General features: G+C 50.7%; 2 protein-coding genes across 3 annotated transcripts; both read left to right on the top strand.

Moving 5' to 3' along the window:
* The first annotated feature begins 169 nt into the window (after window positions 1-169).
* On the top strand, window positions 170-5526 carry FBXO45 (F-box protein 45). Its single transcript, XM_086467907.1, has 3 exons — window positions 170-433; window positions 612-968; window positions 2952-5526. Exons 1-3 carry the CDS (start codon window positions 170-172, stop codon window positions 3135-3137), a joined length of 807 nt encoding a protein of 268 aa, XP_086324033.1. The 3' UTR covers window positions 3138-5526.
* Window positions 5527-13012: 7486 nt separating this feature from the next.
* NRROS (negative regulator of reactive oxygen species) lies at window positions 13013-20470 on the top strand. 2 transcript variants are annotated; one of them, XM_086468043.1, is made up of 5 exons: window positions 13013-13094; window positions 13994-14128; window positions 14673-14802; window positions 17429-17552; window positions 17803-20470. In XM_086468043.1, exons 3-5 carry the CDS (start codon window positions 14699-14701, stop codon window positions 19768-19770), a joined length of 2196 nt encoding a protein of 731 aa, XP_086324169.1. In that variant the 5' UTR covers window positions 13013-13094; window positions 13994-14128; window positions 14673-14698; the 3' UTR covers window positions 19771-20470. The 2 variants fall into 2 exon arrangements, with proteins under 2 accessions (XP_086324169.1, XP_009958458.2); XM_009960156.2 differs by lacking the exons at window positions 13013-13094; window positions 13994-14128; window positions 14673-14802 and adding an exon at window positions 15934-15948.
* Window positions 20471-23782: the final 3312 nt, after the last annotated feature.

Raw genomic sequence — 23782 nt, 5'->3', positions numbered from 1 at the left:
GCGCCCCCTCGCTGTGAGGGCCTTGGGCGGACGGGCGGGAGGGGAGAGCCCTCGACCCGGGGCCCGCCGCCACCGCTGTCGCCGGCGAGGGGAGGGACAGCGTGGCCCCCACGTCCCGGCCCGCCGCCCGCGGGGCGCCCGGGAGAGGGGTGGGGGTGAGGGAGCGGCGATGGCGGCGGGCCCCGGCGGCGGCAGCGGGGGAGCGGCGGCGGGAGGGCCGGGTTGGCGGTTGCCGGGGCGGGTGCTGGAGCTTGTGTTCTCCTACCTGGAGCTGCGGGAGCTGAGGAGCTGCGCGCTGGTCTGTAAACTGTGGCACCGCGTCCTGCACGGCGATGAGAACAGCGAGGTGTGGCGCAGCTTGGCGGCCCGCTGCCTGGCGGAGGAGGCCTTGCGCACCGACATCCTCTGCAACGTGCCCACCTACAAGGGCAAGGTGAGCCCGGCACACTCCCCCTGCCCCAGCCCCTCGGGGACACCCCTCCCCAGCCTCTCGGCAGCCCCCCAGGCGCCTGGGGACACTCCCCTAGGCTGGGCCCGGCCACCATTGGAAACCAAGGGGGGGCCCTGAAAAACATGACAGGATTTTATCTTCCCCCCTTCTTCTTCCCTAGGTCCGTGCCTTCCACCACGCCTTCAGCACCAACGACTGCTCACGGAACGTCTACATTAAGAAGAATGGCTTCACGCTACACCGCAACCCCATCGCCCAGAGCACGGACGGGGCACGGACCAAGATTGGCTTTAGTGAGGGCCGCCACGCCTGGGAGGTGTGGTGGGAGGGCCCGCTGGGCACAGTGGCTGTCATTGGCATCGCCACGAAGCGGGCAGCCATGCAGTGTCAGGGTTATGTGGCCCTGCTGGGCAGCGATGACCAGAGTTGGGGCTGGAACCTGGTGGACAATAACTTACTGCATAATGGAGAGGTGAACGGCAGTTTCCCCCAGTGCAACAACGCACCCAAATACCAGGTGAGCGGGGCTTGGTGTGGGCTGGAAGCTCCACTGACAGCAGCTGGCAGTCAAGAACCTCCTCCCTCACGGGTCCTGGCTGTCTGGTGAATTTGTTTTAGATGCCTGCTTCTGGGTCTCTTTGTCTTCCCTGCAGAAGGCAAATGATTCTGGCTTGTGAGGCCTGTCCCCCTTCCTTTACTGCTTCCTTAGGCTACACCTGTGCGTGGTGTTCAATGCACCTGACCCTCAGTTGTTTCTGTGCTTTTATCTCAAAGATTGAATGTGAAGCACATCTCACATGGTGTCTGTTTAGATACTGTGTTGCTTTTTGAGGTAAAAACTGAGAAGATTGTTGTAGCCTTCTGAAGTAATGACTTGCCGCACAGTAAGGCGAGTGGCTGTGGTATTTTACCCCTTTGTTGTGTGGCAGTGTGAGGTGAGGTTAGTGCTTAGGTAGGAGTCTTCCTGCAAAGGCCTGCAGCAGTGCTGAGTGCTGCTTGTTTGATCACTGGCAGCATTCCCATAGGTGACATCCCTTGGCTGGGATGTGATGTTCAGATAATTTCACGCTATTGAAAAGCGAGTGCCACTCTCCCTTTTTTCCCCTATAGAAGTGTTTATCTTTGTCCCTCTGGCTGCTCACACATTTTGACCGCTGGGTTTCCTCGTGTTGCGACTTAAGCTGTATGCTGTAGAATTTTCATCTCGTAATGCTGCGGCTTAGTGTGAGTATTGGCTTATGTTTCAATTGTGGGTGAAGATCTGTGTAGTAACCTGTATCGGATATTCCTAAATTTCATGTAAAAGTTCACCGCTAAGCACTTCATTCTGTCTGAATGTTATACCTGCTGTTTTCGGGAGTAATGCCTAAAATTAGTGTAATTAAAGACATTTAGATCTCTTTTCCGTTTGAATGCTCCCTGGCATGCAAATTGGGTCAGGACTTTCCAGACTCAACCCTTTGTGGTTGCTTTCTGCTGTCCTTGCCTGGGCCTTTCTGCAGCAACAGGGTGAGGAAAGGTTTTGAAGCCGAGAGTCCCCAGCTCATGTGGGAGCTCAAGGGTGAACGCAATTGCTGCTTTCTCTGTAAAAATTGTAGAGAGCTCAAATTGGTGATCCTTTGGAGTATTTTGTGTTTATTACCTGTACAGTGATCTGCTCCTAGAAAACAAACTTAAAGGAAACACATGTGTTTGTTAGTGTTGGTTAGAAGAAAAATGTGTTGGCTGGAAGAAATCCCTAGCATTGGGGCTGGCTGGTGAGGAGTCAGAAGTTTGTGCAGTGTCGTGCTGTGCTTGCTGCTGGTGTCTGGGACTTCTAGTTATGTCTGAAATAAGGTATGCTAGATGAATGCAGGGACCACCATGCATTCCTAGATCCGAGTCTCTTGCAGTGTTTAGTGTTTGTTTCACTCGTGTGTGTGTGTGTATATATGTATCTGTAACTTAGATTTTTCACACTTATTTTGCCTAAGGTTTGTACTGGAATTTCCTTCTGCCTCGGTGAGGGAATACCTCTGTCAGTGACAGCACCTGCACAGTAGTGTAATCTGGTGTATTTTGTATGTGGCACTTCCCTGTCTAAAACAGGTCCATTGTCTTTAAAATTGCTGTTCACAGCCCAGTTACTTCTTGGAGATAGCAACAGCTAAATACAGAGTTCAGGTAACTTGGGGGCCGTTACAAAGTTCCCAAAACTCTGCAGTATGCTGAAGCACGTGGTGTGCTGGTATGAGAAGGGTTATGTTCATTATCATGTGGGAGGTTAGATACAGGCTGCCCCCTGGAAATGGGTAGCGGAGGCACTGGGGATCCTAGTGCATTTGAGCGAAATTGAGAAATTCCTGTCGTAAAAGTAATGCAACCATGTGAAACAGGAAAGCCTTGCTTTAAAATTACCTGCTGCGTTACACACGGGCTACGCTTTATTTTTATGTCACCATTTGAATATGCTGACTCTTTTAATTTTTTTTTAATTCCCCCCTCCTGTCTCTGTTTCCAGATAGGTGAAAGGATTCGAGTTATCCTGGACATGGAAGACAAAACATTAGCGTTTGAGAGGGGCTATGAGTTCTTGGGAGTTGCCTTCAGAGGACTGCCAAAAGTTTGCCTGTATCCAGCAGTGTCTGCTGTTTATGGTAACACAGAAGTGACTTTGGTCTACCTGGGAAAACCTCTGGATGGATGACGTGGATTGTCCCATTGGGACATCGAGATGTGGATGATTGGGAGGAGAAATATGCATGTTGGTTAGAGGGAAATGTGTATTAGAGGAAAAACAAAAAAGTGTGGGTGTGTGTCCAAGAACCATCGAGGGAGTCACGTGGAGTTTTGAAATGGAGGACCAGCCATACTTCAGGAATTGTATTACATTTCCTCATTCTACCAGGCCAGAAAAATCCTCAGGGTTGCAGTTGGTTGAGTGGGAAGCTGACACATGCATGTTGCAACAGATTTCATTGCTAAGATGGCAGCGTGTGACCTGAAATGTTTAAGAAAGGAGTTGATACAAAACTGCTTGAGGAAATTAACCTGAGATTTGTAAGTAGCGTGTGTTGTGAAAGACTCCCATTTTAAAACTGCTTCTTCCTTCCCTTCCCTCCTCTGGGCCAACGCGGGTACCGGAGGAGAGCGAGTCTGGTTGGGTTTTATTTACAATTTTTAACATACTGAGAAGCATGGTCTGTCTGGACTGCCCTTCTCTAGTATAATGATACAAAATGTGTGCAGCTATTTTTAAGTGTATTTTAAGGGTTGTATATATAGAACATGTTGAAAAGAACAGTTAAAAGAAAGGGTTTGCTTTATTCTAACGGGGACATAATTTCTTAAAGGGAAAAAAACCCCCACTCTGTGGCATCAGAAAACATACCTTGGACAGGTATATAACATTCATGTAAGTGTACTACTTCTGTTGTATTGTAAAGCATTTTAGGATGCTCTTGTGGAGTACGGTGCTACAGTGGGTCATTTTCTGTGAAAGGTTCCATAGCTCTAGCCACAGTTTTGTTCTCTGTAGGAAACACAAAACGTTTTCCCCACGAGTTTCCTTTCGCCAAAATTGGCTGTCCCCTTCAGGAAAGGAAGCTGCAACGCAGCAGCGAGGTTGTCTTCCTTTTGACATCAAAAATACTAACTTTTCAAAGCATTTTTACACTTTCTAATCACTGTTGCGAAAGATTTCAAAATAATGAGGAAGGAGTGTTCAGTTTCTGAATCCAGACCTTGTTTTCAGCTTAAACGGTGTTATAAGGCTTTAAGACTTGACTGAACCTTTCTTTAATTAAATAAGATCCACCAGTATGCAAGTATTCACCTGCTTGTTTTCAGTCAGGACGAGTAAAACTCTCACCAACGATGGGGATGGGGTTCAGTGTTTGGGCTTCTCACATGCACTGGTTGTCTAAAAACCATGTACAAACCCCCCTGGTGTGTTGGTGTGCTGGTGTATGCAGGCTGGGGCAGCTGTGAAGCTGAGGGGTGTAGTAAGGAGGGACTTCCTGGTGAAATCGCTTTCCTCTGAGGTTGAAAGGTCTGTAGGAAGCCCCAGGAGGGCTTCTTTTAATAGGGCATTAAAAGCTGTGAGCCCTGTGGCTAGCTCTTGGACTCTCGTTGCTTGTTGGTTGGTGTTTCCCTGAACTGACTGAGCTATTTCAGGGTTGGGCTTGCTTTTCAGAGAAGGAGAAGAAAATGTTTATACAACCTCTTTTTGCTTTGCGCTAGAGAATGTGAATTGCTTAATATCGGACACTGGCTATTCTCTGAGCATGGAAGAGAGAGGAATTCCCCTTGGGCTATTGCTCATTTAACCCCCCATTACTCGAGTAATGGGAGGAGAGTGGTGCAAGCAGGTGAGTTGAGGCTCCTAGTCTGCTGCTGACAAGCTGTCCTTAGAGGGCTTTTTACCTAGGAGATAACCAGGTTCTGCACTGGAACAGAGTATGTACGTCATTACCATTTAAAAGGATTTTAAAGTATTTATTTGTTTGGTGTGTTGTTTATTGCTTGAAGGCGATATCGAGGTCCGTTCCTCTGGCCTGTGTTAAAGAAACAAAATACGCGGTGAGAAATGAAGATGCTTTAAGTGGTGCTGAGAACGACCGAATAAATGGTGTTGCATGGGCACACGAGTACCTTTTGGAAAATCTGTTACAAGCGTTGATTGTACTAGACTGTAAAGTATGTATCTGCATAGCAGAACAGTGGGGCATGAAGTAGGGGAAAAAAGGAATCAAAACCCTGTCCAAAATCAGAAAATAAAATTGTCCCCGAGATTACTGTATTCTCAGTGCAGTCCTGAAAGACGTGACCTCTGTGCTTGTTCGTGGATCCAATTAGATGCAAGTAAACCCTGAGAACTTCTGAGGAGTTTTATTCACAAATTAAGATTGATTTCCATTCTTCAGACTGCATCTTACCCTATAAATAATTTCCCTCTAAATTAGAAATGCTGAAAGTTGAACATTCCTTAAGGGTGGGTTTGGGGGGACTCACTTATGTAAGATTATAACTTATTCCTGGAGACCAATGCTGGCTGTACAAAATATTAAAATAAACTCTGCTATAATTCAGAAGAATATATTGGTGTGGATTGCTGTAATGACATCCGTGGTGTGGTGATAGGGAAAATGGAGCAGCCATTTGGTGCACCGAGAAGATGGAGGTGTTGGGACTGCGATTTGCTACGTGACTGCTCGAAAAGAGAGAATCTGAAGAGTGGTTGACGAGGACTTGAAAACTCTGTGGTCTAACAGCTGTGCTTGGGAAATTGCGTCCTCTGAAACAGGGATGCTGGCATGTGGTGGAGTGGGAAAAGACTTTCCTGACCGCTGGAGGTCTTGTGATTCGAAAAGAGATGGTGTGCTTGCTGCTGCAGCTGCCTTGCTGATGTGCCGAGGTGCTTCCTTTCCAGGTCAGCTTCTTGGCTTCTCTGTCTTTCTTTAGCGTTCTTTATGGAAGTTCAATATTTTGCAGTGCTTTTCGGAAGAAGTAGGTGATTTTAGGAAGAAGTAGGTGACTGTGTTGTGCTTGTGAGCTCCGAGGTGCTTTCCAGACTTTCTGTGTGGAGAATTTGCTTTTAAATTGTGACCTTTTGGCTAACATCTCTGTGAGCGTCTTCAGGAGTGAAGGGGTTTGGTGCTGGCTCACCAAGAATGTAGAATCACTTTTTCTAGCCTGAGGTACTTCAGAGTCAGCTAAGCAGCTGTTTGAAATATTTTCCTTACCCCGACTAGTGATTTAACTGCTTTGGTCAGGAGTAACATCAACTATTCATAGCTCCCATAACAGAAATCTGTCAGATTCACAGGTCTTGGCTTCAGAATCCTGCAGCACATCCAGAATTTGTTGGCAAGTGAGCATTTTGTCCATCGTTTGAATGAAACTCAGAATTTCTTATGGTTTAAGTGTGCTGTGAAATCTGTGGGGAGCTTAACAATTGGTCATCTGATCTGGTCCCGTTTCTGCGTCTGCAGAAGTGAAGAGCTCTGTATGGCCATTTGTGTCGGGGCAGTCTGTTCTTGGCTTTGGTGGTGGCTCGTGTTGGCCTGAAGTCAGGCGTGGGACTTCTTTTTCTGTAAGAGGACGCATGTGGTGCTGGAACGAACTAATAAATCAAGATGGCGTAGGGAATTCATCCTGATAGGGATATTTATTTGAAAATATTTTTTCCTCACTTAAAATGCAGTGATGAGTATGTATTTTGAGGAGTCCTGTATGTGCCTTCTACTAGGAAACACCATTTCTTTTTGTTATATTTTTTTTTTGGCCATGTTTCAGGTGACAAAACTAGCCAGGAGCAGATGGTCTTGATCTGTGGGCTGAACTTCTACTGCCTTGAATGTGGCTGTATTCTTCTCTGCCTGCCTCTGAATCCAGTAGCAATCTGGAACATACTAGCTTTAAAACTCCAGTTACCGATGAGCTACATTTTTAAATTTCCTTAACACATGGGTGTGTTTTCCAGATGGCTGCCTCTATTTTTTTTCCCCCTCTTCCATTTTCACTGGGATGGTGACACCAGTGATGAATTAAAATAACACTTGACCTGATAATAGTTTGATCATACAAAACTCCTTTTCCCTAAGTATTTGAGAGGTAACCAGCCCTCAGTGATTCCTGAGCCTGCATATTTCAATACTGATATTTCAGTTCTAGCTCTTTACATGTTAGAAATAACTCTGGACGCTGGCAGGAACGCAGCTGTAAGCGCTATATGTGCTGCCATTCTCTGGAACAGCACCGATTCTTGCACAATACAGGTAATTTGGTGAAATCTGTAGCCAGAAAACAGCGTTATTGAAATCTGCTCTAGGAACCTTTCTACATTTACAAAGCAGATTTTTAAATGGTTAGGAGTGGGACGTGTTTGATTTCTGCAAGTGATAGTAGTCCACCTTGCACTAAGGTACAATGCGTTTGAAAGGAAAATTAAGTGGTAAATGAACCCAGAAAGCTTTTCCTGCAGTGATGCTGAACCTGCTAATTTATGCTTGAAGTGCCTTTTTTTCGTGCTGCTGCATGATGCTGTACGTGCTGTGTGACTTCCAAATGAATTCTCCCATCTCCCCACGAGAGGGCAAAGTTAACAGCGCTGTGGGAGCTTGAATTTCCTAAGTGTTGTGCAAAATAAGCGCTTCATGTGGAACCTTTTCCATTAGCATTTGCTTTCTGTCCTCTTGAAGAAAACAAAACAAACTAAAGAAAACTCAACAAAACAAGTGATCGTTGAGAAGTGGATAACGGACATAGAAATTTTTTAAATACCCTTCTTTGTTTGAACCCTCAATCCTGAAATTAGGCTGAGAAAATTTTTGCATTTCAGAAAATTATTTTCAGTGAGAGCAAACTGAGCTGAGTCTCTGAGATCACCTTAAAAGACAGAAAGCGATTTGAGAGCCTCAAACAAAATGTCACTGTTGCCCTTCAAGGTCTACTTTTTCCCAGGCTTGCTTTTCTTCCTCTCAGGCATTTATGACCAGGAAATAGTGATATCATCGAAAGATTATTTAAAAAAATACAAAAACAACACTGCAGTTGAAAAAACGCAAACCAAATAATTGAAAAGGGGTTTTAGAATAAAACTCGTTTTGTATTACAGGTGTTGTTTTTTCTTCTGCGATTTTACCAGCTCAGGAACCAGGGGGCAATTCTTCCTTCTGTGCCTGCGCTTGCAGGGTTGTTGTGAGCTAGCTGGAGTTGTTTCATCTTTGCTTGATTTATTTTGTCTTCTTAATCCATAGTGTTATGTGTTATTTTAACCTGTGTTCGAAGCTATGTGTTTACCTGCAGGCAATGTTTGAGTGGGGAAAAGTATGAGGGTATAACCTTGCCTGTTCTTGCCTTCTGCATAGTGTCTGTTCTTCTTGGGAGCTCCTGGTTTTTGCAGCTTAAACCTTCGGTAGTTTTATCCAGAAGCAACAGGAGCATTGTGTAAACAAGTGACCACCCTGGGTCACGCAACCTTTATAGATGGACACACAGTGTTTTATTGCTCGGGACAGGCACTGTAACCCCAAATGTTTCACTGTATGTTTTGCAAAGTGATTATTTTTTAATTTTATTTTAATATTATTGTCCTTGAGCTTTTGATTTCGGGCTGTGAATGTGCTCTCATTTGTGCAGTGCGGTCTGTGCATCTTTAGAGGGATGCTCCAAAGCCAGGGACAGATGTGAAAACAGCTGTTTTACAACAGCATCTCGGCTCCAGCTACAAACTACTGTTCTTTTGCAAATGTTCAAGCTTGGTCACGTACCAGCAGCAAGGCACACTGGTGGCCTTTGTTCCTGATGTCTCTGTTTAAAGCAGTCCGTCAGCTTTGGTTTGCGGCAGGTGAGCTGAAAATCAAGGCAAGACAAACCCTGAAGCACAGAGCTAGTTTCAACCCCAGTAGGCAAGCGTGTGCTGTGCATATGGCCTTCCCCAGGCTCTCGGCATCTCAAGAACGTGTTAAATCTGAGAGCAAGTGCGATATGGGCTGTTCTCCATCCACAAAACCTCCACGATACCTGCTTATGGGTAACAAACTGCTGCTTGCAGCCTTAAAGACTTCAAGGATGGGAGATGGAGAGCCTGCAAGTGAGTTTATTAAACCAAGGTTATGAAGTTCTTTTGTTTCCTTAGCACCCTACGCTTAGGAGAAGGAAACCGTATCCAAACACTTTTAAGTAGTAATTTAAGAGCGTACACTCTGCCAGCTTCAATATGTGACTTAAGAATTACGAAGTGCTGGACAAACCTGCCAGCGAGGAAATGGGTGTTGACCAAAATGCTTTTTGTATGATATTCAGAGTACTGCAGCCTCTGTCCACTGCTTCCAAATCACCTTTTGGGGGGTTTTTGTTGGCTTTTTGTTTGTTCGGTTGTTTTTTATTTTATGCTCAGGTGACAGAGAACGCTTTTCTCATGCTGGGTCCCATCTGACATTGGGCACCTGAGCCTTTCCTCAAGGTCTTGTGCAAAAGCAGAGCTTGAGTGTAGGATCTCATGCTTTGTGGATGGCCAAGAGATTTTATATCGGCTTTAGCATACAATTTTGTCATATTCCTAGAAAAATAATTGACACGGGCAGAACTGGAGCAGAACTGGAACAAACATTAGCGAGACTCAGGAGAGTGTGGAATATGGAGATAAGTTGGTGTTACCTGTCAACCTGTGGCCCGGTGATCTCAAGCCCCCTGTGCTGTGTGTCTGCGACATGGCTTGTCTTTACTGGCAGACTGTTAGCTGCTGCTCTTGGAAGAACAGTGGGGTACAGGAGGGGAAGATCTGCTTTATTAATCGATGCACCTGGTTGAACTTTCCCCCTTCTTGCATTCCTGCATTGATTCAGGTCTCAAACTGAAAGGTGAAAGCCTGCTTTGAGGCTCTCGCAGATACAGCTGCAGGGATGAGGTTTGAGATGCAACAATGATGTCACCTTTGTGTTAGAGTTTGTTTAAAAAAAACCCACATAAACTTCTATCCTGGCAGTTTTTTCTGTTTTCTTATGCAAGACCAAGGAATATGCCCCAAGTGCACGAGGGTGCTCCAATTCTGAAACCCTGCAGCCTGGCTTTTCTCCGTCCCTTGTCCCCCAAGTATCACGCTGGAAAGAAGTGATGCTGAGCCTCATGGCTGAACACCTGGGAAAGGAAGTCTTTGGAGTGTGAATGCTCCAACTTCCAGTCCTGATTGCCAGCCACCTTGAGAAGAGCTGCTTGTGAGGTAATGCTGCGTAGCGGGGATGTTGGCTTTCCTGGCCGGAGGGGAAAGCTGGGATGCACTTAGCCCTGTGAGGAGCTGAGATAGTTTCACTTCCCTTTGCTCACTTCTCTTAAGCAGAACAGCAGCAGGAAGGGAGTACGTGTGATGACAGATGGGAGTAGTTGATCTTGCCACAATTTGCATTGCTGAGTGATGTCACGGCAGTGACTTGTCCATACCTTCTTCTTCTGGTGACTTAGAGCCTCCAGTCCTGACAGTTTTACACTAAAAACTTAGGTGTGCTGCAGTAGGTGGATTGGGTGTTTGTGTTCCTTTTGTTGGTTTATTTTATTGTACAGTACAAAACTGAGATCAATTTATCCACATCTGGCAACCCTGTGGGGAAAGCTTGGGCCATGCTTTCAGGTCTAGGTGCAACCACAGACCAAACTGTAGATGTAAGCACCCTGGTCACAGGGCTTTCCAGCTCTTGAGGAGATCTGGGAGGAAAGGTTGGTTGTCTTCTCTGGCTCCAGGCACTTGCTTCTCCTGCAGATGCGTTGCAAGCGGTTCTCTGCATCTGAACTTCCAATAGTGTCGTATCTCAGATCTTGAGTTGTAAGGGAGCAGATGGACTTGGCTTCTCCAGTTGCTACAGAAATACTAGGCTCTGTGCCTTCAACATCTGATGCATCCTGCTGCATGCTCTGCTCCGAAGACCTTGTGATCTGGATGGTCTGCTGCTCTCTGAGGAGGAGGTTCGCTTCGGTGTGGCGGTGGATCCCTTGTGCAGACCTCAAACCGCTGGCCTGGGAAAGGTGGGTGGATGAAGGCTACAAGAGACGGCAGGAGCCTGGCCGCAGGGTGGGCTCGGCTGAGCGTGCGGGCAAGCAGAGGGGGAAATGAGATCACTTCTGTGGCTCTCCCTTCTGCAGCCCACTTCCTCCTCATTTACATCTCGCACACTGTCAGATGTGGGAGAAGGAAGAGTGGTGAACACAGGGATGGAGCTGCCTGTGCTGGACCTGCCTGTGGGAGGGGAACCGGGCACAGCCTCACACCCCGGTGCAGGGATCCAGGAAGCAGCTCCGGCCGAGCCGCTGACCAGCTCCCTTCTTCCCTTCTCGCATGGCGCTGCGCTCTCTGAAATGTGGTTTTGCTTTCCACTGAGACCTATTTCTGCCTTTCCTCTGAGCCCCATAGAGGATACTTGCATGTTTTGGAGACTAAAGGGTCGAAGGGGGGATCCTGTCTGAAAATGGCTGCTGTGGGGATCCTGGTTGGTGTCTAGTCCTCGGTGAACTGTCCTCCAAGCTCAAAGGTGTCATTTTCCCAATTGTTTGTGCCAGAAGCCCACCTGGGTCCCTGCAGGCTTGTTGCATGTTGTCAGTCTGGTGGGGTTATTTCCCTGCACCCCGAGCTTATGCAGCCCCGATGTCTGCAGGTGTCGGCAACCAGCGTGTTTCTGCAAAGGCAAGTGAGCAAGCCCTGCGCTCTGCTCAGAACAATCCAGAATTCATTCAGGGTTCAAAGAAGGCGACTTCTTCCCTCTTTCCATCAGAAAACCTGGCAAGAGCTAGGAGGCTCCCGGTGGCTGAAAATGGAGGAGCAAAGGTGAGCGTGGTTGTGGATAAATGGGTAATTGCAGAGTGAGAGCCTGCCAGGAGCGTGGGCTGCTGCTGGAAAGGGAGCAGGAGCGGGGTGGTAGGGTGAGCCCAGAGGAGGAGGCTCTGGCTACGGGGCATTCCCAGGCACACAAGTCACTGTTAAACCAGAGCCTGAAGCTTTAGTTTAGCAACCAGTGTCAGTGCTAGCACATGCATTTCCTCAGAAGAAGGCTGAGCGTGGCTAGGTAAACAACCAAGCAGGTCGCTGGCTACAGCTGGGGGAAAAAAAAAAGATTTTGAAGCTGATTATAAATTTCTGATTTTTGTCTCTTGGTTTCCTCTGCAAGAAATGCACTGGAGGGAAGCTGTGCCTCTTGCAGAGCTCCAATTCAGCTGCACCACTGGGGTTGTAGAGATGCCCATGCTCATGTACACCAATGCATCTGAACCAGCCTGGGACGGGACACGTCTTTCGCTGTTCCCTGGGGATAAACTGGGTGGATTCCTGTTGGGAAATTCAGCCAGGTGAACTTCCAGAGCTGTAGTTTAAGGTTAAGCTGTCCAGCTGGCTGTTTTAGCTTTCCCTTTTGGCCATGTAAGGAATAAACATAAAATGTTTTCATTTTATGTTCATAGTTCATCTTTAATTAGAGACAACTGCTACGACTGGCAGCTTCTGAGATACCACAGACCTTCGTCTTCCCTTGTTCTATCCAGAGCAGATGATTAAATTTAAGTAACTTCTTGACTTACGTCATCTTGATACGTTTGCGCTGCCTGTGCACACTTCGGCCAAACAGCAAATGAAAATTTGATGTGGGTTTTGAAGATAAAATTTGAATTTTCTTTTGTTTTCAGAGTCATTGCTGACCACAGTGCCTCGGAATGAATGGCTGGAGGAAGACATTGTCTTCACCCTGCAGCCGCTCCTTGTCTTCTAATGAGGTCCAACAGGCGAGATGCTACTGCGACAGAGTTGGTCGCTCAAGCCTACCTAATGTTTTCTGTAATGCTGTTTGCAGTTTCCTAGGAGCCTGGAGATCATGATGTTTCTGTAGGTTTTTATCTAAGCTTTCCCAGGCTCATTTCCCAGAGCAGTTGGTTGGTCTCCCCATCTCGTTTTCCCTTTGCAGGGGTGCTCTCTGCATCCTCTCCTTGTAGGGCAAAATGCTGGAGACCGAGCAGAGCCGGAGGCTTTCCAGGGACACTTTGTGCCATCATCCCTTGCAGAACGACTTTTGTTTAATTCTTTCCACTTCTCCATCACAGTGGGAGTAGAGGAAGCCCCTGGAGAAACATTTGTTTCACTTTGCCCCAACCCGTCGGAGGCTGTGGTCCTGCTGCTGTGTGAACCGTGAGTGACCTTTCTTTTAGTGCTTCCACTCACATTTCCTGCAGGAAAACACAGCGCATGCCGAGGTGCAGTGATGGGGTTGCTGGTTTCTGTGGCGGTTTCTCCTTTCCCTGTGGGTCCTGTGCTGGGTGCAGCAGTCCAGGGGCGACCAGGAGGGTGCCCTCTCATTGCAACTTTTCTCTTGTTTTGTGCTTGACAATTTGAGGATTAAGGGGAAAAAGATGATTTTTGAGGGAAGAGGGGGTGGGAGGAATGGAGGAAGCTCACTGGGTGTATAACCGTGTGGGGATTCCCAGCCCTCTCCTACAGCTGCAGGAGTTGCAGCTGCATGTGTGGACACCACTCCGAGCTGCTGAATCTCCTTTAGTTTAATCCACCTGCGCTGATGAGCTGGATTGGAGCTTCACGAAGAGCTGATCAGACCATCAGTTCCTGGCAGCTCAATCCCTATCCCTTGACTGTGCTGATATTAAAAAAACAAAACAAAACAAAACACCACAAACAAGAAAAAACCCTCAAAGCCCAGATCCAGTCCTTACTAGGAGGGCTGGGTGGGGGCATGATGCTGCTTGAGAGGAAGAGGAGGAGAGCAAGAAGCAGCTTCGGGATGTTTTCAAAACCATCCAGCTGCAGGATGTGCGGAAAGTGTGCAATGCAAGGCTGCTGCCAGCTGCCCCAGCACAAGGCTGGCAGCCACTCTGCAGGGAGCAGCCCTGGTGTGCATCTGCTTTCTGGGGAGGACAGAGTGGGTGAAATGCAGCCGGGAGGTACGGGGTCTCTCCCATCCCACGGTGCCCTGTCAACTTGCGCCGTCGCTGCTGGGGATGGGGGGGTTACGCTGGTTTCGGTCAGCCAAAGCAATGGGCTGGGTTTGAAGCATGTTGTTTTTCTCTTCCCAGCTCCTCCTGGGCTGCAGGGAGGAAGCTGGTTTGACACTTGAGGCATCACCTTGTTTGGTGGCACCACATGAAGGAATCTCATCAGAAGGTCTCCCAGGAGCCTCCAGATCACCCAAGACTGGAGTATTGCCACAGGTGAGGATGCCCGAGTTTACGGCTTCAGGACTTCTCAGCCCTGGGGCAAATCTCTGTGGGCTGCTCCATCTCCAAGCATTAGATGAGTGCGTTTGGTGCAGGTTGGGCTCGTGGCAGGGTTTTGGGGATGAAGAGTGGGTTTGTAATTGTTGGGCAGTCTCAGCCCTTCTTGTGACCTCAAGCAATGCCATGGGAATTTTGCCCTACCATGGGCCTTCTGCCATCTGCTCTGGTTCACTTGGATGAGGAGTGCTTCTCTCTTTTCCTTCTTGATTTTTATACTTCAAACTTCCTTGAAAATGGAGGAAATGAAACTACAGGGCTTTTTTGTGAGTGATATGGGAGAGCTCAGTCTCCTTCTAGAGAAGAAATGAAATTTAGGGTGAAGGCAGAAAAAAAAAATCTCCCCAGTCATTTGAGCTGGCTGCAGGAATTTGGGGGCCACTTGGTCTGACAGGTGGGGGTGACCCAGGCTGTTGATGTCCCTTGGGGGGGGTGCTTGGTGTGCCACAATAACACATTCATCTCCTTACTGCTGCTGCAGGTCTCATTGGCACTGGTGCCTGGGACATGGAGCACGGACGTTGCAAGGCGGTACCTGCTGATCCTGCTGGACCAGCTCCTGTTGCAGAGCTGAATCCTTTCTCCACAGTTTTGAACCCTTTCCCACCTAGGTAAATGCAGGCAAACCGTTTCTCCTCCTCAGTGGCTGGATTTGCTGGGGCTTTGGGAGTGCATGAGGAGCCTAGGAGAGGGGTGACATGGGGTGGGAAGGGAGATGGAGAGCAGGTGTAGATAGGGGTGAGGAGGAAGGGGGTCCTCCCTGTTTATATTGCCTTGGAAATGTGGATTTTTGTCTCTCTCTGCCTTGGCAGTTGTGGGAAAAGCCATTGATGCTGACTTTCACATAGGGATTGGCACTTGGGAGGTCCCTGTATCCGGATGGGTCTGGCTTGCACCTTGGGTGCTGGGTTTGCCGAAATCCCAGGCAGCCGCAGGAGAGACCCAAAGGTCTGCGGGTGGTGGGATTTGAGCATTCCAAACCTCACCTAGACAACACGAGAGGCTGGGCGCTGGTGTCCCAAAGCAGGGACTCAACACCTGGGGACAGGTTCAGCCTCGGCTTGGGACGCAACGGGAAATAACAGCATCTTGTTTTTTCCCCTTGGGGAAGCACATCCCTGGACTCCTGTCGAAGCCCCTGTGCTGGGCGCTGAGGGCAAGCAGGACACTAGAGGAACACAATGGTGCCATGCAGGGGAGTGCTGCCCAGCTGGTGGCTTTTCCTCAGCCCTGACAGGGTTGGTGGCATGGCTCCGCAGACAAGAACTCCCCCCACCCCGGGTCACTAGCTCTGCTGCCTGAAACCCTTGCAGGGCTTTTGCTGCTGGAGCTGTGCAGAGGACTCACAGTGCAAGGGTTGTCCCCAGTGCTGGCTTGCCCGCAGGAGCAGCGGGAGAGCCAGGAGCTGTGTGACCCTTGGCAGGGGCCAGTTCCCCCTGGCATCCGCCTGCCTGCCTGCCTGCCTGCCTCGCCCCTGCGGTTCCTTCTTGCTGGGGAGCTGTTTGCGAGTGCATGACCCGGGTTGTAAGTGCTGAGATCAGTAAGCGAAGTGCCTGGCTGTGCTCTCTGCCTCCATGTGACTGCAGTTTCCGTTAGCTCCTTCCGCAAAGGCTATATTAGTGCTAAGCGAGAAAGCGGGTGGGAGAGAAACCCCACGGGTTTCACCTACTCTTGGCCCCAAGAGCCCCCCAAGCACAGTTGGAGAGGCCACTGGCTGCAGGATGAGTTGCAGTAAACCCTGCGTGCCGCCCTGTGCGGTGAGTAACTACCCCCCAATACCTTTGCTAGGGGGGAAAACCCCACCCAGGGGTTTTTGGGGAGCCCCCTTACCAGCTTGAAGAATCGTGGTAGCCATGCGTCGCTAATGCCCATGCTTGCAAGAGTCACGGCTGTGTGGGCCGGTGCCAGCGTGCAGCGTGGGGAGCAGCCCAGGTGCTCCCAAGCCTCTTGCATGTGGGCTTGGCTGCGGGGCTGCAGGCAGGGGTTTCCTGGTGGTGCTGCTGCCTGCTCTCCTGGCTGGGCAGGTGCCATCCCTGCAGCCCCAGGGAGGAGCGTGGGAGGATGGAGGCGCTTCTGCTGTTGGGGGAGGTCAATGCTGGGCAACAAAGAAAGGCTGAGCTGGGTGAAGGAAGGTGTGACTTTCTGTGGAGGGGTTCAGGGGTCGAAGGCAAGCTGGAGCCAAAGCCCCTGTTGTTTTGAGTGCAGTGAGGACACAGCAGGGTCCCTTTCCTGCCACTGTGCCTGTGTGCAAGGCGCTGCTGGAGATGGAGGGCTTGGGGGGGCACAGCGCAGCTGTGTGTCAGCTCCAGCCTGGGGAAGGGGGGCTTCCTCTCCATTCCCACCAGATTAACGAATGCTGCTTTGGTAAGACACCAGCTTAATGCTCTTGGCTGTCCCAAGGAAGGAGGTGACCCAGGATGTGTCCCCTGCTCCCTCTGTGCTGCAAAGCTCTGGCTACCCAAGCTGCCAAAAATAACCCCATGTTTCTTCTTCAAGCACTGGCAGTTATGAAAACGCCGCTTGCTGAGCCCTCAGTGAGACCTTGCTGCTCATTTGCCTGAGGTTCAGCTTTTCCCCAGATGCAAATGCTGTCAGCTCTGGTTCCACCAAGTTAGTAACAGGGCACCTCGTGCTGGAGAGCCTCTGCGTCCCTAGGAGGACCTCCAGCCAGGACGGGTGCTGGAGGGGACTTGGTGGCTGGGTCGGTGTCCCCCGGGGGAGCGTTTGGCACCGGAGAGGGGGAACGTGAGCCCTGGCATGGGGGAAGCCTCTGCTCGAGGGTTGCAATTCAGTGGCATTTGCAAGCAGCTGTGCAGCGATGACGGTGCCTTTCTCACATGCACTGTCTTGTGTGGGGACCGGGCTGCCACCTCCCTGTCCCTTCTCTTCTACTGCTCTCTAGGCTCTCCTCAATGGACCCTGACGAAGGCTCATGCTGGGGCGGGGGGGCTCGGTGCTGGGGCTCTTCGCCATTTCTCCATAGGCAGCTTGTGGTGGCCCAGATCTTGTGGGGTATGGTGGCCACCACTATGGCGTGTTGGGAGCCCACCACCTCTGGGTGCTCCTGGGGGCAGTGACGGGGGCTGTGTGCCTGCCTGCAGGCAGTAGCCACAAGCAGGAGGCTGGCTGTGCACAAGGATCACCACTGCCGTGCTGGGCTCTCTGGGAAAACCTGAGCCTTTCGGGATGAGGTGTCTGCAGCTTTTGACCTTCTCACTTCTGTCTCCATCTCCACAGGAGTGCTGCTGCTGAGATGGAGGCCCCGCTCCCTGGTCTCTCCCTGCTTCTGGTCCTCCTGGCAGTGAGATGGGGAAGCGGGGTGATTGCAGCCTGGGCAACATCTCCCGGTGGCTGCAAGCTCGTAAGTCGTCTCTTGCAAACGCTAACCCTTCTGACTGCTTGGTCCTGCCCTGCAAACCTCAGGTGCCTCAGCATCTCCAGACCTTCCCCCTCCCAGCTATTGGCTTAGCTTAAGGGGTGGACTGTGTGCTGAGGCTATAACCATACAGCCACCTCCTCCATCCTCACTCTGCTCCCCAAAGTTCTCCCTCCTCATCTCCTGCCATCTCCTGTCTCTCAGAGCAGTGTTATGTATCCACTTCTTGCTTTAGGTGCAGAGCACCGCAGACTGTGCTGGGAGATGGCTGAGCTCCGTCCCGGGAAATCTTCGAGGTGATACCAAGGAGCTGTTGCTTGATGACAACACTATCCAGGTCCTGGGCAATGCCTCCCTGCTCTCATATCACCAGCTGCAGCATCTCAGCTTGCCCAAGAACCAGCTGCAGCTCATTGAGCCCGGTGCCTTCCTCAGTAGCCAAGGCCTCCATGTGCTCTCCTTGGCAGACAACCTCCTCTTCACCAACTATTCGCTGACTGCAGCTGCTCTTTCTGCTCTGCCAGCTTTGAGGATGCTGGATCTAGCTGGAAACCGTCTCACTGAGGACATGGTATCAGTTTTGGTCTGGAACATGTCCTCCTTGGAGTCCTTGTCCATGGCTAGGAACATCATCATGAGGCTGGACTCGTCCGTCTTCACAAACCTGACACAGCTCTTGGAGCTGAACCTGGAGAAGAACTACATCTTTGAGATCGATCAAGCTTTCGAAGGGCTGCAGAGGCTGCAAAGTCTTAACATAGCTTACAACTACCTCCCCTGCTTAGTGGAGTTTGGCCTGACCCAGCTCAGAGTGCTCAACGTCAGCAACAATGTCATCGAGTGGTTTCTGGCCCTGGAAAGCGATGACCTCTTTGAGCTGGAGGTGCTGGACCTGTCCCACAACCGCCTCCTTTTCTTCCCCGTGCTGCCCCGGCAGAGCAAGCTGCACTCTTTGCTGCTGAAGGACAACGAGATGAGCTTCTACCAGCGCCTCCCCAACGGCACATCCCTGGCAAATGTCACAGTGCAGTTCCTGCTCATTGATGGCAACTCCACCAACATCACGACAGTCAGCCTCTGGGATGAGATCTGCCACAGCAACCTCTCCTCCCTGCGCCTCCTGGACATGAGCCAGAACCAGGTCTGGTACGTGCCAGAGGGCTTCCTGGCCCAGATGCCCTCCTTGATCCACCTGAAGCTCAACCAGAACTGCCTGGAGATGTTTCACCTGTCGGAGGCGGACCCCTTAGCCATGCTGGCAGAGCTGGACCTCAGCCAGAACCGGCTGGCGGAGCTGGGGCTGGAGGCAGGTGCCAGGGACATCCTGCCCAACCTGCAGCTCTTCAACCTCAGTGCCAACCAGCTGCGGGCGCTTCCTCCTGGGGTTTTCACCTACACCAGGAAGATCACTACTGTGGACCTCAGCCACAACCGGGTTGACCTCTGTCCCCAGCCAGCCACTGCAGGTGAGGTAGAGACCGCACCCTGCGTGGACATTAGGGGTGTTGAAACCTTGACTCATCTCTCTTTGGCTGGCTGTGGTCTGCGGGGTCTTGGCGGCCACCCCTTCCAGGGGACGTCATTGATGCATTTGGACCTCTCCGACAATCATCGGGCACTGTCTGGGGACCTGGGGTGGCTGCAGGACCTTGCTCTGACACTGCAAGTGTTGTCTCTGAGGAATACCAGCCTCTCCTCCACTGCCATGGACTTCTCTGCCTTTAACAGCCTCATGCGCTTGGATCTTTCAGGGAATTCCTTGACTGTCTTCCCCACCTCACTGGGCATCCTGAAACTGCGCAGCCTGGACCTGCGGGACAACTGCCTCCCAGCTCTGCCGCCGCACATCGTGCAGATGCCGCTGGGGAAGAGCCTGCAGGAGGTCTACCTCAGCCGAAACCCCTACAACTGCTGCACGCTGGGCTGGTGGGACTCCCTGCAGCAGGTCGAGGGGTTGCACATCCCTGATGGGCAGAAAGTGACCTGCAGATATGCCTCTCGCACACTGAGCCCCAGGGCACTGCCTGAGTCCATCCTGCAGAGCTGTCGCTGGCAGACGGCTGACCTGGCACTGCTCTACCTGGTGCTGGCTCTGCCCACCTGCCTGACGCTCCTGGTGGCCTTTGCTGTCGTATTCCTCACGCTCAAGCAAAAGCTGCTGAAAATGGTGAAAAGCCGATGTGGGGTGTCCAGCCCTTACTGATGGCTGAGGAGGAGGATGGGCTTGGGAACGGTGAATGCAAGCAGATGGTCAGGATTACAGGTGACAACCCTCCAAGGTGAGTGAGAGGGAGACTTGATGGATGGAGGACCAAGGGTTGCTGGGAGAGCTGCTGTTCCTGCTATGGATGCCCTAAGGGTACCCAAAGGATGTGGGGCCATGTCCGGTGATGAAGCCTAGGGCTGTGCTGGGCATCCTCAAGGGCCAAATCTTCAGCAGAAACCTTCAGCTGATGTTGGCGAGAGCTGAACGGACACAACAACAAACCTCTCGGCTGAAGGGGCACAGGCAGTTTTCCCAGCGCTGTTTTTCCTCCCCCTTCAGGCAGTTCCTTTTATTTATTCACCCCACCCCCGTAGCCAACTCCCCATTGCAAAACATCCTCCAGGTCTGCAACCAGCCTCTACGAATTGCCCTGGGCTGGAGCAAGCATCACCCGGGCACTGCGGAGAAAGGTCTCCGTGGCCACAGCTTTCCACACCACTCTTGCTGGCACCAGCAAACTCGCAGGCAGCCTTGGGCGCGCACCCGTGTGCGTGCACTGGTAAGACAGACGTTGTCAGCAGGGCTGAAAGACGTTTTGGGATGTTGTTGCGTGGTTAAGTCACAATCCTGGTTAGAAAAGCCCGTTAAAAGCAGCCCAAGCTGCAATGATGTAAAATATTGATTGCAAGGCAGGAGAATAAATTATATCACTGGTAACATTTTATCATCCATTTCTTTTTCTTGGCAACTGCTGGATTAAACAGATGCAAAGGATATAAAATAAAAGAAAGCCTTCCTCCTTGTTGCACAAGCCCAGCTCTTGTGGGCTTCGGCTCCAGTGCCGTGGCGGGGTTTCCTCCACCCAGCCCTAGTCGCAGCACATATCCGCTCTCCCGTACCAGCAGCGCACTACCTGGGGAAGTGCTGCTTTGTTCCTTAGAGGGTTGCTGTGGGTGGAAATGAGAAGTGATGGTGGCTTGTGCTAACTCAAAAGCCCTGCTGAGAACCGGAGCGGCTTTATTCCTGTGTTACTGTTGGGATTTTTCCAGTGAAACCTGTGTCTGAGTTTAATGGGAAAACGGGGTGTGGGGAAGTGGGCGGCAGTGCCGGTGTGGGCATGCTGGGGGCTCGTCGTTGCCAGGACTTGGATGAGCTCAGCAGGGTGATGCGGGGTGTGCTGGGGGCTTGTGCCCCTGCAGCCAGCCCCAGTGTCGCTCTTGTACACTGGAGTTGTCCTGGGAGGTGGTGGAGCGAGATGCTTGAGGCTGGTGTGGGGCCAGGAGTGATGCTGGAGGGCAGTGCAGACAGGGGGAGCCCAGGCTGTCAGCAGGGCAGCATCCTTCTCGGTGCATGCGTGAGGATGAGGACTGGGGTCACTGGTGAGCCTTGCTTGGCTGATTGCTGGGCTGGGCTGGAAAAAACACCGTAGGGTTGGACCATGCTGGATCAGCTGGCAGCACCACTGGAGCAGAGCGCTGGCAAGGCTCTGGAAACCCAGCTGTCAAATCTGTCTCAGAAAACAGCTGCTTTCTGGCCCTGTTTTAGACCAAAACGGCCAAAACCAAATCGGGCCCCAGCTGGGGAGTCCCTCAACCTATTTCAGCCATTCATCTGCCCGTAAGCTGCATGCCAAAGGGACAACAGTGACCTATAAATACGTTGTGTGATGTCCTCCATTGGGTCTGCACCAACACTGGGTACCGCAGCCACATTTCAGCATCTCCCTGCTGGCAGGGTGAGCAGGGTGCCCCTGTGAGCACCCCTCTCCCTGGGGTCATTTTCCCCTGCTGTGGGTGCTGGGTCTGGCCTTGGAGGGTGGATGTGTGCGCTTCCTCCATTACCGCTGTGGCTGCTGCCGCTTCTCCTTTTGGCGGGGAGATCTGGGGCACAGCCATGGGCGCGCACATAGGTAGGAACCTGAGTGCCTGGCACTGCCCAGGGCATGGATTAAAAGTGGGTATTCTTGCTCATATTGAGCTGATGTGGGGGTTACTCAACACTCCTCCATCACGGAAGATGTTTGCAGCTTCACCTGGACACAGGGACATGGTGTCCGGAAAGACGAGGCTCCCCTGGAGCTGGGACGTGCAAGGGATGTCAGAGCAACAAGACAAGCTTCCACTTTCAGAGTGGTTGATGTCCTTCCAAAGCTGCTGTTGCAAGGTTGTCGTGATCGGGGAGGTCCGCAGTGACTGCAGAAAGGCAAATGTCACACCAATCTTCAGTAATGATGAAAAGGACACCCTGGGAAGCAACTTACGTCAGTCATCCTTATGCTGGGAAAACCATGGAGTATGCTTTCTTGGAGCACGTCTCTAGAAGAAGAGGGTGGCTTGACCAAGGGTAAGTCATGCCTGACCAACCTGCTTGCCTCTCATGATGAAATGGATAGATTTGTACGCGAGGGAAGAGCAGTGGTTACCGTTTACCTCAACTTCAGCAAGGCTTTCAACACCGTGTCCCACCATCCAAGTTGAGGATGTCATGGGCTGAACAGGTGGGCGACCAGGTAAATCGGTCAGATGCTCAAGCACAGAGGGTAGCAGTCGGTAGGATGCACTCTTCCGGGAGGCTGCTGAGAAGACACCAAGGGTCTGATCTGGGATCTGTCCCATTTGATGTCTTTGTCCATGATCTGGAGGAGGCCGTGGGGAGTGCCTTTGTGTCATGTTCACAGATTAACCCAGTTGGGAGGACCAGCTGATACTGGCTAGGGCTGCTGTCCTGATGGACTGGGGTGGGCTGAAGAAATGGGCCAGCAGGAGCCTCAAGATCCAGAGAGGCAATTACCCCCCCTCAACTCAGTGCTCATGTAGACCTCAGCCAGTGAGGAGGGCTGTACCTGGGGAGGGGGTGCAGGCAACCCCTCTGAGCCCCACCAGGATGAAGCCAGGCACAGGCTGGCCTGGCCCTGGGGAAGGCTGGGTGTGGAGAGGTCCCCTCCCACCCAAGTGGGGGATCTTTATATGCTGTTGTGTTACAGCTGTTGCTGGAAACAGACCAAGGCCTATGCTGGAAATCTACACACCCCTTCCGTTCCTGGGAAAGCTGAGTCAGGCTCTCTGTTTCTTTAATCTTTGGCAAGTCCTTGAGGCGTCGGCTTCCATTTCTCTTCTGAACTGAAGACTCTCTTGGACAACTATAAGCTCACTCATCTTCTCCAGTGATGACAAAGTACAGTGGTTTAACTGACACTTGTTTCAGATTTTTCACAGAACTGACTCATTTCAGGGTGTAGGAGGGAGAGCTCTCCCAAAACCCAGCTTCTGTGCTATGATATGATGTCTTATTGATAAAATTGACATGTTTTAATTCACTCGTGGTTGCAAGAAGGAAGACAGGAACTAGTCTTGGAGGCAGTTTACAGCTTACCTCGGGCGTTCGTTTGTGGAGGCCACTCAACTCAGGAGGAAGGCCCATCCCATTCACAGCCACCCAGGCTCAGAGAGCCAAAACCTGGGAAGCTTTTGGAGTCGCATAATTGTCTAACGGATCCTAAGCTTAGTTCTCCGATTATTACCAGAGAGCAGGATGTGGCAAGTACAAAACAGCTGAGGTAGCAGGTGGGATTAAAAACTTCAGTGGGATGAGTTAAATATTTGTGTGCAGAGATGAGCTTCTCAGTGACCACCAAAACATGGAGGACCTTTTGCTTTAGCTTTACTTGTCATGTCAGGTACTCCCTGAGCATGATTTTGAGTGGAACTACAGTCCGATGAGGCAGCAGGGGTAAAGGTTCTGTTTTACTCTAAAACCACCCCCCAGCCTTTGTGACCTTCTACTATGCTACTTTTGTTTTTTTTTTTTTTTTTTTTTTTTTTTTTTTTCCCCAGATAGTTGAAGCACATTTTCCCAGAACTGAGCTTTTACTCAGAAAGCATCATCTGGTAGGATAAGGAAGCAAAACACCTCACTTCAGCAGTTTGAAATCACTGTATTTTCAAAAGTACTTTCAAGACTAATTTATTTTCTAGATATTGCATTTCTTAAATATGGGGATTTCTGTTTG

This window comes from Leptosomus discolor, chromosome 7, assembly GCF_034619465.1.
Source record: "Leptosomus discolor isolate bLepDis1 chromosome 7, bLepDis1.hap2, whole genome shotgun sequence".
Lineage (NCBI taxonomy): Eukaryota > Metazoa > Chordata > Aves > Leptosomiformes > Leptosomidae > Leptosomus > Leptosomus discolor.
The sequence above is the reverse complement of the archived record's forward strand: the minus strand, read 5'-3'. Positions and strand labels throughout refer to the sequence as shown.

Coding starts and splice junctions, on each gene's coding strand:
- FBXO45 (XM_086467907.1), top strand. CDS start 170: ATGGCGGCGGGCCCCGGCGGCGGCAGCGGGGGAGCGGCGGCGGGAGGG. Junction 434..611: donor TGCCCACCTACAAGGGCAAG/GTGAGCCCGGCA, acceptor CTTCTTCCCTAG/GTCCGTGCCTTCCACCACGC. Junction 969..2,951: donor ACAACGCACCCAAATACCAG/GTGAGCGGGGCT, acceptor CTCTGTTTCCAG/ATAGGTGAAAGGATTCGAGT.
- NRROS (XM_086468043.1), top strand. CDS start 14,699: ATGGAGCACGGACGTTGCAAGGCGGTACCTGCTGATCCTGCTGGACCA. Junction 14,803..17,428: donor TTGAACCCTTTCCCACCTAG/GTAAATGCAGGC, acceptor CCATCTCCACAG/GAGTGCTGCTGCTGAGATGG. Junction 17,553..17,802: donor CTCCCGGTGGCTGCAAGCTC/GTAAGTCGTCTC, acceptor TTCTTGCTTTAG/GTGCAGAGCACCGCAGACTG.